This window comes from Bos taurus, chromosome 7 (genome assembly GCF_002263795.3).
Source record: "Bos taurus isolate L1 Dominette 01449 registration number 42190680 breed Hereford chromosome 7, ARS-UCD2.0, whole genome shotgun sequence".
Classification (NCBI taxonomy): domain Eukaryota; kingdom Metazoa; phylum Chordata; class Mammalia; order Artiodactyla; family Bovidae; genus Bos; species Bos taurus.
Window position 1 is genome coordinate 80,137,948 of NC_037334.1, and position 17,434 is coordinate 80,155,381.

The window sequence follows — 17,434 nt, forward strand, 5'->3', positions numbered from 1 at the left end:
TCGTGCTTGTCCTCGAGTGAGAGGTCTGGAACGCCAGAGAGTGCATATCTGTCTGTCTGTCTCCTCCCCAACCACAAAAGACTTTGAGCTCCTTTGAGAAAGAAGCTGTGTAAATGCAGCACAGTTAGAGCGGTCCCGATGGCCACCACAGTGCCATTCCAGGTGACAGCTGGGTCTGCGTCCTCCTGTGTGGATGGAGCTGTTGTGGGGCCCCAACTGGCCTTGGGGCAAGGCAGGCTCTCAACAGGGAAAGACATCCCAGCTGGCCAGGGAGTCAGGCTCCATGGGTATCTTTTCAGGTGGGCACCTCCCAGGGAGCTTTGCCAAACCAGATGGGCAGTCTCTGACCTCTTCCTGGGATGATGTCCCGCCCCAGAACTGTGGTCCTCACATTTCAGCGTGCATCAGAAACACTTGGAAAACATAGTGAAACAAATTTCTGAGTCTCACTCCCTGCATTTCTAAGCTTGGAGGACCAACCAAGGCATAAGAAGTTGCATCTCTACATAGTTCCCAAGTGATGGTTGATGCAGCCAGTCCAGGGGTCTCCCTCTGAGAACACTGCTCTAGAAACTACCTAACCATGAATGAATACCCGGCCAATGGAGAGACAGGCTGCCCAAGATGACATGGGCCTTGGGCCAGTTCCAGGGACCTGGGCCACGTTTGTGGTCTGGCCTCCCATGGAGGGTTTCACCGGAGGTGGTGTTGAGCTGTAATCATTGTTTTTCTTCCAGAAGTGTGCTCAGTAGACTGTGGCACTCACGGCGTCTGCATCGGGGGAGCCTGCCGCTGTGAAGAGGGCTGGACAGGCGCAGCTTGCGACCAGCGCGTCTGCCACCCCCGCTGCATTGAGCACGGGACCTGTAAAGATGGCAAATGTGAATGCCGAGAGGGCTGGAATGGTGAACACTGCACCATTGGTAGGCAAACGGCAGGCACCGAAACAGGCACATATTGCTTTATTTTCATAAATCGTAGATCTATAGTGATGGTCGTGCGTTGCAACTGGCTGTTCCCTCAGGGACACAATGCTTCCTGCTGCCTCTCAAATCTCCCGGGGGCATAGGGAAGGGAAAAGCATGGTCCAGATTGGAAAAGATTTTCCCTGCTTCCCAGAATTCCAGATTGGGAGGAAAGGGACCAGATTAGATAAGAAAACCCATCCAAATTACTGAGCAGGGGGAGAGAGAAATGCACATGCATGGGAAATTGTCAGGACCTGGAGGTTTTAAGTACCCCACGCAACTGCGGTCTGCAGGTCTCCCCTTTCTGAATATCCTCCCAGCTGGTTGGATCACTGGATCCTGGCTTGGTGGCAACAATGGAACTCACTTCTTGGAGATATGGTTGGATGCAGGCTGGACTCCCAGGTTTCCTGGGTAACCAGGTACCAATTGTAATAAGTTTGAGCATCCTCTTGCTGTCCCAAGACAAAAACTTTGCCTTTGGGCTCCTGCCTACCGCCACCACCATCGATAAATGTTTCCTCCTTTGACCCCATTTCATTCTCACTCAGCCATATCTCTATATAAGCTTCATGACCGAGAATATGTCTCTACAGGTCATTTTCTTTGTTAAGAAGTGGTAGTTCTCGAGTTTCTTCCATTTTGGTTTCTTTTTTGTCATTATTGTGGTTTGGGGTAGGACAAAACTGGATTCATTATACCAGTTACCCCTTTAATTGAGGAGATGGGAGTGATTGCCCTCTGGCTTTCCACATCTCTTAGACTGGTGGGATTAGCATTTGTTTTTTTGCATTTGTTATTTAATTAAGTCAGATCTAGGGTTGATTTCATGCTAAGTCTGGCTGAAGCCACTGGCTGGCATGGACACTCTCAGAGAAGTTTCCATCCGAACTACTAACTTGGTCTCTTGAACTTACCTTTGATTCTAGCCATTGAGGTGGGGGCGCTCCCATCTGCCCTAACCTCAAGACCCCAGGCACCTGGAGTAAAAGGCAGGATTAGGAGCTGGTCCAGGGCTGACTCATGAGAACAGACTCAGTTTCCCATGCTGTTCATTTGGGTGGTCAGGCAGAGACAAAGTGCTCTTTGCATTTGGTTTTCCCTAATTCCATCTAATTGGGCATCAGAGGGCGCAGCGTGCCTATCCAGGCCATGACCGTAGCACTGGGACCCTGCCGGGACAGTCTGTTGGCAGTGAATTGTTTTTGCAATCTCTCAATGATGCTCCAGATCCCACGCCCCCCTCCCCTCCTGCTTTCATTTATAGTTCCCTGCAGAGTCTGGGGGAAAATTCAGGAGGCTCTCAAGGGAAGGATGTGTACAACCCAGTATCCAGACAGTTTAAAATCATTACCAATAGTTCCTGCTCTTTAGGGGTGCTCCTCTTGAAATACTTTTGCATGCTTGGTGTGATGTAAATACAGACTCTCCCCCAATACCTCCATTGCCCTCAGTCTTCCTCCCCAAAAGAGCTCTTGCCAACCAATAACCTTTAGGTGGAAAATCCCACTTTCTCTCAGTTCACACAATCCAACCTCAACCTCCCCTTTACCCCCCACCCCCCATCTGCCAAGGGTTTAGCATCCCACAGGGATGCCTGCTGGCCCTCTCCATCCTACAACCCATCTCTACTCTGGGAAGAGCTCACAGTGCTGATGGATCAGAGCAAAGCTTGGAAAACTCTAGGCTGAAGGGGGCCAAATCTAGCCTGCTGCCTGTTTTTCTGTGACTTATGAGCTAAGAATAGTTGTCACATTTTTTTAAGGGTTGAAAGAAAAATATTTCCTGACACATGACAATTATATGAAACTTCAATTTCAGTGTCCATTACACAAGGTGTTAGTTGGGGGCAGCCCCACCCATGTGATTGATGTATTGTTAGCTTCCGAACCGCTCCTCAGCCTTGAGTAATTGCGGCATGGTCCGCGAAGCCCTGTGTGGTCTGATGCAAAACATACTGGAAAAAAACTGGCCCACCCCTGAATCGGAGAGTTGTACCAGTCTGGGTAGAGAGAGGAGGAAAGAGAAGAGGGTCAGCAACTCACTTTAGGGAAAGGACACCAAATGTGACTTGAAGGACATCAGGGGCCAAGAGAAAGGGAAAGGTCCAGATGTCACAGAGAGCGAGGAGAGAGAAGAAAACTGTGGCATGGAAATGTCTCTGTGGTCTTTGAAAATGAGATGGGAAGATGGTATCTTGAGTCTCATAGAAGATGGTGAGGATGCGGCCAGCAGCAGAGCACAGGAGATGATTCTAGCTAGCCCTTTGGGTGAGATGAATTAGAGAAAGGTGTTTTTGCTACTTGAAGCATTTGGTTCAAGTTCATATCACCATGACCTCTTGAGAGACAGAGAAAGATGCAGATTTATATGCCAAGTAAAGCTCCCCCAATGAAGCTAGTGACATCCCAGGAAGGTTTCTCCTTGAGAATTATGATCTCGCGTGACTTCATGAGCTTGCACTACTTAAGTTATAAAGGTCTTTATCACCAGTGTCTGTCCTTGTGAGAAATTAGGGCTCTATGGTTTTCTTAGTAGGATCCACGCCATCTCCTCATAGATTTATTAATATGTTTTCTGGGGCTTTGCTCAAAAAAACCCAGGCATACCTTGGTTTGGTGAGATTTGCTATTCAAACTCTAGAGGTGTTCGTACACACGTAATTGCGCCTTTTGCTTTGCAACCTCTGCCCCCAGAGCTATATCATGGAGTTTTAGTCTTTTATTTTGAGCAGACACTCCTGTCAATTCGCTTTAAGTAAATGCCACAATTTACAAGCCCAGAATCAGTCCTCCTCCTCAGGGATACTGACAGTCAGAAAGGAAAGCGAGGCTCTTTGGTTCCTTTCAAAAAGAGCCTCAAATGCTGTGTTTTGAAAAATAGAAAATAAATAAGAATGAAATGGCACCTAGCCTACAAAAAAGGCATCGGCAGGTTTGGGGTAAGACAAAGCCGTGGGTGCTTAGAGTTGGGGTGCTTTGGGTTGTCTGTGGTTTGTTTTCAAAAGGTCATGGTGCAATGGTTTTCTTAGGGTCATTGCAAATAGTAGCTAAGCAATTCACATCAGTCCTTATGTATCACATGTATTTTACTGAAGGAAGCAAGAAGATAGATGCTGGGCTTGGGGAGGGGCGGGGACGAGAATAAAAGCACAGCCTCTACAGCTCAGTCAAGTAGAATCACCAGAATCTATTCATAGCTGGTCAAATGCATTTCTAGAATTTTTCAACCCAATTGTATTTGGATATTTAATACATATCGCTGAAAATTTAAATACAAGGTATCACATTTCAGCGTTATGTGAAATAAGCTGGTAGAGCTAGCTTAACCAATCCTAGGCTGGATTCTACCAAGCAGTGAATTTACTTTGTCTCTAACAGGTTAAAAACAGAGGGTGGCTAAAATCTACAGAATTGCATTGATGAGAAATAGGTACTGAATCCAGATCAACTGCAATTCCTGTATGTCTTTAGAATATATTAGCAGTATTTGAATAGACGGCAGTTTACGCATATGAATAAGTCGGAAAGCACATTGTGTGGTGAGAATAGTCTCATTCTTTAAGCATAATCCTAAAATGGGTTGTTTTTCCAATCACCTGCCACCCCTCCCCTGCCTGCCTCTTATTAATACTGGAGATTTAACCTCAGAAGTCCATTCAAAATCTATAACACCAGGGCATAAAGGAACCATAGAATAGGTCAGAAGTCTCTGTGAGCTAGAGTAGAGTCAGATAAACATCTCTTATAAAGAAATAGAGTAAATGTTAACATGTTTTGCAAACAGAATAGTGGGGCAAAATACAGGGAGAGACCAGTGTTCTTATTACTGGAGATTGAAAGAGGAAAGCAAAATGCTAATTGAAGATAGTCACTATTATCTCTTGAATGTCAGCTGTCCAGACACCCACTCTAAATAATACAAGCTAACACGTGCACAGAATAAACCCGTTGACACTAGGCTCCAACCCTGCGTGAACTCCTTGATATCTGGGTAGCAAGCAATGTCTATAATGGTTATTCTAGCCTGTTTATTTTGTCTATGTGGTCCTGACCTCCAACTGCATTTCGGAATCATGAGGACTGGATTCCCAGAACCTTGTGGGGCTGAATAACCTGCCCCTGGAACACGAGTCACATCAGTTTTCTTTTCCCTCGATCGCACTGGGGCCCTTCTATTTTTCCTCTTTAATTGGTTGGGGAAAGAACTAGGTTCTTGCGATGTTAATAAGGAAAATGAATCTTTACCCAAGGTAGAACCAGCCGTGCGAAAATCTGATATGCTGATTAAGTGATTGTCACCAGGAATAGACAGGGTCACAGTCCAGGAGGCAGAGAACTTCGGCGCTACAGGGAACGGTCAGGAAGGAGACGACTGTCGAAATGAACCAGCTTCAGACCAGTACAGCTGCTTCTGCATCTCATTCCAGCTTCACTCTAGTTGTAGAAACTTTTTTTTTTCTTGTAGCTATTATCCTTCAACATTTGAGCTTTCATGACTCTACAATGAGATATCAAGTTGAGATAAAATTTGCCACTGTGGTGCGTCCTTCCTACAGGATCTGTGGAAGCAGCTAATTCTCTGATTCGCTCATTAACCTATTCCTCCTGGAGTCCTTCTTGGAACCTATCCTAGGATCTCCCATCTTTTTTGAAGTGAAAACCTAAAAGTGATGATTATTTACCATTTAAGACTATGAATAGCAGAGAGGAGAGGATGTTCCTCTGCTATTTTTTCCCCCCTACACGTTGGCCAGAATGTGAGCCTTTTCACTGAAGATCAGGAATCACCACATGCCCAGAAGTTATCTTTGAGTCTGTTCAGGCAGTCTGCCCAGGTTTCCTACCCAAACTCAGAACAAGGGCCTGGTGGTAGTGGTTATGGGAACCCATTTTCAGCTCACTGCAAAAAGTGGAATAAAATGGAAAAAAAGGAAAAGAAAACTGCCTTATAAGTAGTAAGATGTGTTGCTGAAAGTGTTTACTTTCTTGGCCTAGATGTTGAAGAGGAGCTTTTGGGGGAAGGTAGTCACAAAGCTCCCACTAGTTTTATAGCTCAACCGTCCTTAGTTTAAATGTAAATTTTCTTTTGTATTACTTCCTATGTGATTTAGTAATATATGCCCCAGAAGAAAAGGAGGTCCCATCAAAAAAGAAAAGAGGCAAACAAGTCTTGGAATTTTAGATCTGTGAGGAGACAGTAAGTTGGAGCATTCCTTGTACCATCCCCTTCAGATGTCAGAGGGTCCCTTGATGTGCTGTTGTGTGGCCCACAGGGACAAGGCCAGGCCCAACAAGGAGATAGCATGATACAGGGAGTTACTGCCTTCATAAGAGCAAAGAACTAAAAACAGTTCTGAACTGTCAGAACAGAGTAAGCGTTAGCATGACAGATGCCAGATTCTAAAGAAAGGAAAACATCAAAGAGTCAGAGCTATAGAAAACCTGAGCTGCACTCCCTGAGTGTGTGTAATGAGCACTTGTTCACTTCAACTTTTACAGAGAATCAGCATTTCTTCCAAGTCTGTGCTTCTTGGGTTCACAGCGTGCACTCAAGACTTCATATTAAAGGGAAAGGGAACACAGAGAGGGCCCCAGAGCGATGAATTCCGTAAGATGTTCATGATGGACATTTACTCACCACTTGCTCTCTGATTCATCATGGTGTCATGAAGAATAAATTGACAGAGGAGATCTGTGTTCTAGGCTTGGCTGTGCCACGAACGTTCTGGGTGCCCTTGAGAAGTCACCCAACCTTCTGGCCTCAGTTTCTTCCTGAGACCAGTGAGTGGGTCGACTACATCACTGTCCAAAAACACGAGCTGCTTTCTGTTGGTGTGTGAGTATATTTTATTGACTGGTTATGCATGGCTGTTAAAAAAGAAGTATTAGGAAAACCATAACTAGCTCATCAAACTCACGATTATAGGGGCATTATTGCTTAGGGATGTGGCAGAAGCAGGTAGTGATATTAGGCCTGAGCAAATTTGTAAAAAAATATTAAGTAAATAACAGTGCAGATATTGCAAATATCACAAATTCAATATGTGATTGACTGGATTTAGAACACACTTGGATGAGGTGATCTCTAAGGACCTGTCCATCTCCAGAAATTTATTACTTTTGATGCAAATGTATGTGCATGAAATGGAATGGTCCATTTCAGCACAATCAAATCTTCCTCTTCTCTAAGGTCAGGGAGGGTCTCCAGGTAGATTCCCATAATACATACTTTACATTAAAGGGATAGATACAGCAGAGTGTTTCAGTGGTGACACATGGGTGAATTGTTGAAGTCAGTGCTGCTTTTTATTAGTCTGTCTGATTATCTGCTCATCTCAGTCCCAATTTATATCTGGTTTACCTAGAGAATCCTTCTGGGCATTCAAAAACTTCCTTACATGCTTTATATTTATGTTTCTTAAAATTTTTTTTTTTACTGAAGTATAGTTGATTTACAGAGTTATGTTAATTTCTGCTGTGCAGCAAAGTGATTCAGTTATATACACACACATATATATGTATATATTCCTTTTTAAAATATTCTTTTCCATTCTGGTTTATCATAGGGTATTGACTATAGTTCTCTGTGCTATGCAGTAGGACCTTGTGATTTCTCCATTCTATATAAATGAATACCTTAAGTCACCTAACCTCAGCCTCCCACTCCATTCCCTTCCCCCAACCTCTGACCCCTTTGCAACCCCCAGTCTGATTTCTTGTTTCTGTTTCATAGATAGGTTCGTTTGTGTGATATTTTAGATTCCCGCGTATACGTGATAGCATACATTATTTGTCTTTCTCTTTCTTAGTTACTAAATATGTTCATCTCTAGTTGTGTCCATTTTGCTGCAGATGGCATTATCTCATTCTTTTCATGGATGAGTAGTATTCTGTTGTGTTTTGTACCACATCTTCTTTATCCATCCATCTGTCCATGGACATTTAGGTTGCTTCCATATCTTGGAACAGCTGTGCTCCTGTGAACATAGGGATGCACGGATCTTTTTGGTTTTTTTTTTGTGTGTGTGTGTGTGTAATAAAGTTTTATTAAAGTATAAAGGAGATAGAGAAAGCTTCTGACATAGGCATCAGAAGGGGGTAGAAAGAGTACTCCGCACGGATCTTTTTGAATTACAGTTTTGTCTGAATATATGCTCAGGAGTAGAATTGCTGGATGATACCGTAATTCCGTTTTTAGTTTTCAAGGAATCTCCATACTGTTTTCCATACTAGCTGCACCGTCTTATATTCCCGCCAACAGTGTAGGAGAGTTCCCTTTCCTCCCCACCTCTCCAACATTTGTTACTTGGTTTCTTGTAGACTTTTTCATGATGGCCGTTCTGAATGGTGTGAAGTGGTACATCACAGCAGTTTTGCTTTGCATTTCTCTAATATTTAGTGATGTTGAGCATCTTTTCATGTGCCTGTTGGTCATCTGTGTTTCTTTCTTTGGATACATTTGTGTCTCTTAATAAAAACAAGGTAGTGTTAGTAGAGGTCCATCTGACTATAGTCACTTCACTTGGTTTGGGGGCAATGCAAGCGTGATGATGAAGTGCTTAAGACAGAGTCTTTTGGTTCAAGTCAACCTGAGATCAAATCCTAGCAAATTTCCCAACCTCTGTATGCCCCAGTTTCTTTGTTTATAAAAGGAGAATAATGAATATGACCTTCCTCACTGGGTTACTTGTAAAGTAGTTGGCACAGCCCCTGTCATAATGTACAAGCCAAGTAAATATGAGCTAACATCATCATCATTCGCCATCATCACCATCCTTATCTAGTACCAGTGAGCACAAGGGAGGATTAACAGAATCCCCTTTAAGACATTTCTGCCACCTTCAATCTCCCTCTCACGCATCTGCCTCCAGTCCCTCAAGCAGTTAGCAGCATGTTGGACATAGCAGCTACCCACTATCCATTTCCCAAACAAAGATCTGTTCTGTAACTTGCTGACATCTGGTTTTAACAGACAAGCTGCCTCTCTTACCTGGAGTTGAACCTGCTTATTTTACCAAACAGTCCAGTTATTCAAACATGAAATCAAATATCTGAATATCCTGTGTTAATATAGCCTGATTGTGAAATTGGAGTTTGCTGTTTTCAACCAGTTTCTCCAACTTAGATATCTTGGACATATCCTGGGATAGCCAAGAGATCTGTGAGAATTTATTTTTAATGCTGGGTTTCCTTTATTCCCATAAGTATAGTTCAAAAGGGGGGAAAAAAAAAAAAACAACCAACTTTTCCCCGAAATATTAGTTTGGAGTTCTGTTATTATTTGAAGAGGATAAAACTTCAATTCTTTCAGCTAGCATTTCTCCTACTAGGGACCACAGACATATTCTTGAGGCCTTTGGTAGGGATCTGTTCTCCTTTAAGAAGAAATCTGATATTTCTCACGTTTGAGGATGCTGCCAGGTCAGTGTGTCTTAGGACACTTTGTCCTGGTTCTCACCTTTTCGTACTCATTCTCATTCCTCGTGACTCTTGGGTTCCAAGATTCTGTTTGCTTGGCTCTGTTCACGTAATAATCCAGGAGCCTCAACTCTGACTCAGTTGAGTAGCACGCATGCTTTTCTCAGAGACTCAAGGTTCTCACTGGTTGTCTGTCTCTTTTCAGCCCAGTTAACTCCCAGGCTGCAATTGCTTGACTCCTTGAAGCATAACCCAGGGGTCGGATATGGAGATTCTTTGCAATTCCTTGGTTCATCTCCTGGCTTATCAGGAGTCATACAGGGTATCCCAGATGTTTATGGAAGAAACAAATTCTGCATTTTCTCCCAAGTTGCCTGCCTTATGGGGTTCACTTTTACACTAACCCACTTCTTTTCTAGCACTCTGTTTCACAAACTCGTATTAAAAGACTTACCTTTATTACTTTTGAAAAATATGGTACCATCATTTTGAAAACCCTCCAGTCAAAATCAGGGATTATTGCTCTCTTCCTCCATCCTTTCCACTGTGCATTTCTGTGTATCATTATAATCAGACCCGCAGAGGCCATCATACCATTGACCATCTCTGAGCCTTTCCCTTCATGAGTAATAAAGAAAGAAACCTCACGAATCAGTGGTAAGGAGAAAGTTGAATATTTTATCATAAACATTCTTGTGATAATTAGAATGGATTAAATTACAAGAGAAAATGCATTTAGTTAATCTTTCCTCTAATTAAAAAAATATCCCTGGTTTTAAGTAAAGTGTTTGTTTTTAAAAACATATTCTCGTTGTAATCAGTAAGGGGAGAAGGCCTGCTTGGTCCTTAGTGATAGGCTTCAGCAGTCTGCAAAGTAATTAAAAGCTACCAGCCACTGTTTTTTCGATGATTAAGATTCTTCAGAAGCCTACTCAATGTTTTCCCATAGCTTTCACTGCAGGATTCTCCATAAAAGACCTTTTTCTGTGGTCTATGGTGACAGTACCCTCTTTCTGTGCCCAGATAGTTGAAGATGTGGTTGACTCCCCTTGGTCAGCAAGTGTCGAGTGTGAAGAATAATTCAAGAGAGGTTTATATACTTTTCCAAGCAAGCTGGGATAAGAGTCAACATGAGACCAGTAGGTGACATGAGACGTGCATGAAATAGAACAGGGTCACAGTCTCGCCCTTCATGTGTTCCTTTCCAAGCCTGGCAGACCCCACACTGCCCCAGGCCCTACAAGTCTGTCTCACAAATAAGGAATCATTCACATCACTTCTCCATCATGGTTCATCCCAACTGCAAAACTCACTCCCCACTCTCACCCCAAATGTTTCTTGAATGTGTCTCACATGCTCATCTTTAGCCCATTCAGATTCCTCTAGCTCAAGTCTCCTCACTGCCTACAAAATTTAGTTAGGGGGAGCCCTACAGTACTTCCCCTGCTGCCAGGGGTGTGCCAGCCAGCAGCCACAGCAACCAGTCTACTGAAGCCCACTGTGTTTACACCCAGGAGAGGGTGCCACGGTCTCCCACCCTGGGGAAACTTATCAGCTGCTAACACGTTCCTTTGAGAGAACAGCGCTTCTTTCTTTGCCCATTGCCCCTGTATCTCAAGGTTTTAATCCAGGACTGGGCTATAGAACAGACCATGGGATCCTTTCTGTTTCATCACCTGCGTTCATCCTTGGACACCTTCTGCAGACCCAGGTGCGCTGGGACATGCTCACACCTTCTTTATCTTTTTTTTTTCTATATTTTATTTGTTTTAATTGGAGGATAGTTACTTAATATTATGATGATTTTTGCCATACATCAAGGTGAATTGGCCATAGGTACACATGTGTCCTTCCATCCCGAACCGCCCTCCCACCTCCCTCCCCACCCTATCCCTCTGGGTTGTCACAGAGCACCAGCTTTGGGTGCCCTGCTTCATACATCAAACTTGCCCTGACTGTCTATTTAACGTATGGTAATATTTATGTTCCAATGCTATTCTCTCAAATCATCCCACCCTCTCCTCCCACTGAATCCAAAAGTCTATTCTTTACGTCTCTGTCTCCTTTGCTGCTCTGTACATAGGAGTGTTGTATAGACTCCATATATGTGTGTTAATACACAGTATTTGTCTTTCTCTTTCTGAACTTTCTTCACTCTGTGTAATGTAATAGGCTCTAGGTTCATTCACCTCATTAAAACTGACTCAAATGTGTTCCTTTTTTATAGCTGAGTAATATTCCATTGTGTATATGTACCACAACTTCCTTATCCATTCATCTGCCAGTGGACATCTAGATTGCTTCCATGTCCTAGCTGTTGTAAACAGTGCTGCAGTGAACATCAGGGTACATGTGTCTTTTTCAGTTCTGGTTTCCTCAGAGTATTTGCCCAGTAGTGGGATTGCTGGATTGTATGGTAGTTTTATTCCTAGATTTTTAAGGAATCTCCATACTGTGTTCCATAGTGGTTGTATCAGTTGCTGTCCCAACAACAGTCACATGTTCTTTAAACAGGCCAGATAGCTGTGAATCCCAGTTTATCCTCAGGACCTCTGACATCTACACAACCAGATCTTAAGGGTGGCTTCCATTTTCAGCCTGCTCAGCTGCCAATCAGAGATCCCCTTGTGGCCTCCCACCTTCCTCATAATCATGCACCAGGAGAACTGCTTCCATATCCCCTGGACTGCAGATTTCCAGCAGTTTCTGGCACAGCTCTTTGAGATCATGTGTTCTAATCCTTCACGCCCCCCAGCATCACACGGCTAACTGTACATCACAAAAACTACGTCCTGCCAGACCTCAGAGAAAGAAAGGGTTAACGAATGTTCTAGAGACAGAAAGCCACATACAATCACTGTCCAGGAGGAATTAAAATTGCGGAGGATCCTGGTCCACAAATTCCAAGTTCAGCCACAGCAGCACCTGGTCAAATTAGCAATGAAGTTGGTTAGAGCCTGGCCCAGCAGCGTCATCTGTCTAAAGTGGTAGGCAGAGTGATGGGCTCTGATAAGTGTGAATTGCATTTCTTTATTTTTTAAATTATGCTTTAACTTCAAGAGGGCTTGCCAGACAGCCTGTCTCATTTAAAGACAGCATCTACGGGTGGGACCCCCAAAGATCATAAAACAATCACCTCACAAACACAGAGGAAACATTTGTATCTGATTTGATTCCAGTAGGTTAGCAAGCTGTCAATCACTGGTCACACTACTCCACCCAAGACACACTCTGTCTAGTGACACAAAACTTACAAGTGGTGGCTTCGCTTTGCAAGAGAGCATCCTGGCAATAGGCTGTGGGATTGTTTCTCTACATGAGGTGTGTGTGAGCCCAGTAAGCCCAGATGTTGCTGGTGATAGCAACTCCTGTGAATAAGGAGAGAGATTGAAGATGTTGGAGGCAGTGAGAGAGACTTGCTTTTTTCTATTAATCCAGGGAATGCAGGCAAGTCAAGTTGGGTCCCCAAAGCCTGCTGCTATCAACTTCTCCCCATACTTTGAATATGAACCGATTTAACTTTTTATTTTCATTTAATGGAGCCAAGAAAGATGTGTATCTGTTCACTTACAGACCTACTCTCTGGGGGTCTGATACAGGAAATGTTATCATATCATAGGAAAGCCTAGTGCCGAAAACAGTCTACCCAGAATTAAATAGCTCAAAATACAAAATACGCATCAACACCCACTCCAGACTCTCAATGGCGCCCATGTTCTGTCTATAGACTGTGCCGTCTTCCCTGTCTGCCACGTATGAACACTTATCGCCAGTGCTTTCGTGCTCTAGCTGTCGTGCATCCGCAGGGTGGGGCTGGCGTCAGGAAACGTGTGTGCTGTGCTGTCACTTCTGTGGTGGTAGACTCTCTGTGACCCCGTGGACCACAGCCCGCCAGGCTTCTCTGTCCTTGGGATTCTCCAGGCAAGCATATTGGAGTGGGTTGCCATGCCCTCTTCCAGGGGATCTTCCTGACCCAGGGATCGAACCCATGTCTCCTATGTCTCCTGCATTGGCAGGTGGGTTCTTTACCACTTGTGCCACCTGGGAAGTGTGTAGCAAAAGGATTAAATGTAAGAATCAAACAGGCCTAGCTTCAAATCCTCTGCACATTGGGTGACTTTGGCAATTTCTGTATCTTCGGTAAGCCTTGGTTTTTCCCTTCTGTAAATTGTGAATTAATAATAGCCATGTCCTACTGTTGTGGGGACTTCACTTATAGGTGAAGCCCTTTACACAGTGCTTGAAATTCTATCAATGCTGACCTAATAACCATGAACAGCACATCTCTGTGCCTAGGCTGTCATTTCCCCACTGGATCTTCGTGGAGGGAGCAGTTAAGAAAGCAGTAGGCATAGGACACGAGCAAGCATGGAAAGGAGAGGCCAGGGCACTAGGCCTTGTGTGTCAAGCTCGATGTCTGGGCCCCTCCTCTGACTTCACTTTTGCAGAAGGAGCTCTTTGGAATACCGGGATTCTGTTCCTTTAAGAAAGGAGAAGCCTGGGAGCTCATGTAAAGCAGGGAGGGAGATAGAAATGGCCCAGGATGGACCTGACTGCCAGCTGTAGAAACGTGGGTGTTACAAACGAGAGACACCTGTATCATTGCATGCCATGTCTGGGGTCTGCTCTTCCTCTCTCTGGTTCTAGCTGAGTAATGGCGACTACATTCATTCATTCATCACAAAACATTTATGAAGCACCTACTGTGTGCTGGCTGCAGCACACACCCCCTCCCCTCCTCCGTGTGAGCCCTGGGACAGCAGGAAAGAGAGGTGACTTGCACAGGGGCTCTAGACCTCCCCTGCCTTTTCGACTGCATGAGACTTGGCTGTTTTCTAACTTGGGACACCTCTCCTGGTGTTTCTGTCAATAGTTTTTGGTTGACTTTTCAACCCCATCCCTTGCTCACAGCTTCCTGAGGAGATCAATGTAAGCATAGAAGCCGGTCTACTTCAAATGGTAGCTTAAATTCATTTGTAACACAATGTAATTACATAAAAGGAAGCAGTCAGGTATCAAACTGTGTGGATACACACAAATGACTCCATCATAAGTGTTAATATTTCCAACAACGGAAGACATTTAGTTAAATCAAATGAAGATGGCAACTCATTAAAATTTGATTTTCCCTCCTATCCTTTTTTATCTTTTAATCCTCTGTGTATGGCACGGCTTGTTCCGTTAAATAACACTCATTAATTAAATCTCATCATCTCCTCGCTGTATCTATATTTTTATTTATTAGGAAAACCTTCAGATGCTTATAATCTAATTTAGTTGGATTACTGCTTGGACATCTCTTAAGTAAAAGAACTGTGGAGTTTTCAGGTGGAATTACTGGCTAGAGGAGGGGGCAGGAGAAACCAAGTTCTCTCCCTGGTTCCCCCTGGCAGGAGCTGCTAGACGGGCCTCTCCCCTGATGGGGGACTTAGCCTAGATTTGGAGAATGAACGCACCACGCATTCCGCATCTTTGTTGGCTATGGGAAGGGAAGGGAGGTCAGAATCTGCAAAAGAAGTTATGAACTCAAACACCCCTATGTAAATGAAGCAAGACCAGCGTAAGTAAGTGCATTAAATAGGGTGTAAGATGGTAGGGAACGGGAATGATCTGGAAAGCAGAGGCCCCGTCTGTGGAGGACAGACGCAACCCACCACTAGCCGACTGCCGCCATGTAGAAATAGAAGTGTGGTTTTGCCGAATTTTTCCAGTTCTTCAATAGAAGCCAGAGATCCAAAGGGGCAGGCATACCCCCCCAAAGTTTAAATATTGGCAAGCAGTTCAAAATTTATAAAAATGCTTTACAGGCCATTCAGACAAGGCTGGAGGCCAAATGAGGCCCCATCTGGGGCCCCTGACACCTCCAGTGCAAGGTGAGTAGTGAAGAAGGAAACCTCATTTGCCCATGAGACTGGGACAGCTTCGGCTACTTTTTTTTGATACCCCAACTCTCCTGTTGCCTGGTGTAAGCTGATAGGAGTCTGGTTACCATGATACAATGGTGATACTTTGCACTTACATGGTGAATTTTCTCCAAGGAGCTCAAAAGACTTTGTGTTGCCTCAGTCAACCTCACAACAAACCCGTGAGGCTGACAGGAGGCCCTTGCCCCCAAATGCACAGTGAGCAGCCTCAGAAAGAACTGGACACAGGCAGCTGGGTTAACTCATTGGTTTCAATCCAGAGTCTATACAGTTGGCAAACATAGCGTTTGAGAAGCATGGACCGGGTTTCCAATACTGCCTCCTCTGCTGCCTTCTTGGCTTATTTTCTTTGCATCTGCTCCAGTTGACAGCTCAGCCCCAAATGTCAACAATATAGGCCAACCAAGCCAGGAACTAATTTCTGTCGTGCGTGTGAGTGTGTCCACGTCTGTGTGTGCATGCATGTGTGTGTGCCCATCTGACTTCCCAGCAGGCCCAGCATGGTACATCTGCCCCCATTACAACACGCCCCTGCATCGGTCATTGGTCTAATGCCATGCTCTGAAATGCTTCTTTTGCAAAAGCTCAAGACCTAGACTTTCGCAGCAGGTGTCTTCAGGAATCTGGATACCTGTTTTAACTAGCAGTGCCTGAATAATTCATGTTGCTTGGGGCCCCTCAGTCCCTTTCTCTTCCTCAATCTGATAGAATTACTAATGGTAGAGAAGTCTTTCTCTTACAGAGCTGCCATGCATGCCCTCTCGTTGGCCCCAGTGGATTAGTGGGAATGGCCATGTAAAACACGGACAAGGGACAGGAACAAAGATCTTCTTGCCTTGGGGAGAACAGCCAAGAAAGTCACACTGACCAGCAGTGATTGGAGCTCTGTCACTGTTATCACTTCTCTAACACTGGTTGGGTTCAAGGGCTTTCTATACAGTCTCCCTACTCAGCCCCTTCCCCTTGGCTTCTTGGGCATATGTGCTGTCTGTCCTGCTCTACTCAGGGGAATTCCTTGGGCTTTACAGGCGTGACCCAGAGAGAAGACTCCAGTACAGCAATGTAAACCTATTGATCTTTACCCCAGGACAGCAGAGCACAAGTATCCTACATTTTCTAGATTGCCTTGCTCTTCCTTCCAAATTGTCTCAGATCATGCTACTGATTCCTGGGAACAGTTCCCAGCATGATACTCTATGACAGTCATTCACACTCTGCATGTGAGCATGCCGTGAACATCCTTCAGAGGCAGATGCAAAACCCAAGAAACACCTGGCCATTTTCAAATGCATGTGTTGGGGGGATAACTAGACTTACTGACATTGGAACTACAAAGGCTGTCATACCCACCAGCTTCCCATCTGATCCTGCAAATCAGGAGACTCTTCATTAAAGTCAAAGGAAACTTGCCTTTTCCAGGGATGAAAACTTCTAAAGATCTTACAGAAAAGCAGTGGAAACCCCTCCTCGATCTAGTCTGAACCACAATTGATTGTGCCTCCTGAATCAACCATAGTGTTTTAGCTCATTCTGCAGATCAAAATCAATGTTGAATATGTTTCAAGTATGTAAATTAAGAGAATGATTTCTTTATATACCCGACTCCAGCTGAGTATATGAAGAAATGGCTTTTTTGCTGCCTTGGGAGAAATGTACTTGTGCTTTCCATGTGGCTGTTCAGAATGGAAGCTTTCAAAGTCAGCCAGGGCTGCTCTTTATCTCCATTCATTATGCCTCAAAGTATCATACAAATTGTCGTTTGTATTTTTCAAACATATATGCACATATGCATTTGAGGGAGTTTAGGGGGCACCCTGTTGGGGACACCTCTGTCTTCATAGCCTCAGGGTGACATTCTAGAAAGTCAAAATAGGGTAGCCACTGGCATCCTCAGTGTTGCAATACCTGGTAAAGCCCAAATTGTCCTGATGCTGGGAAAGATTGAGGGCAGGAGGAGAAGTGGGTGACAGAGGATGAGATGTCGGATGGCATCACTGACTCGATGGACGGGAGTTTGCGTAAGCTCCAGGAGTTGGTGATGGACAAGGAAGCCTGGCATGCTGCAATCCATGGGGTCTCAAAGACTTAGCGGCTGAACGACAACAACAGTGTGTAAAATGTT

General features: G+C 44.4%; 1 protein-coding gene across 3 annotated transcripts in view; it reads left to right on the plus strand.

The window, feature by feature from the left end:
* TENM2 (teneurin transmembrane protein 2) overlaps positions 1-17,434 on the plus strand; it is a 762,206-nt gene that overhangs the window by 597,832 nt on the left and 146,940 nt on the right. For all 3 annotated transcript variants that reach the window (XM_059888816.1, XM_059888817.1, XM_024995296.2), the window contains one exon: positions 738-923. In XM_059888816.1, coding sequence (XP_059744799.1) covers positions 738-923 — 186 coding nt within the window. The remainder of the gene's footprint in view (positions 1-737; positions 924-17,434) is intronic.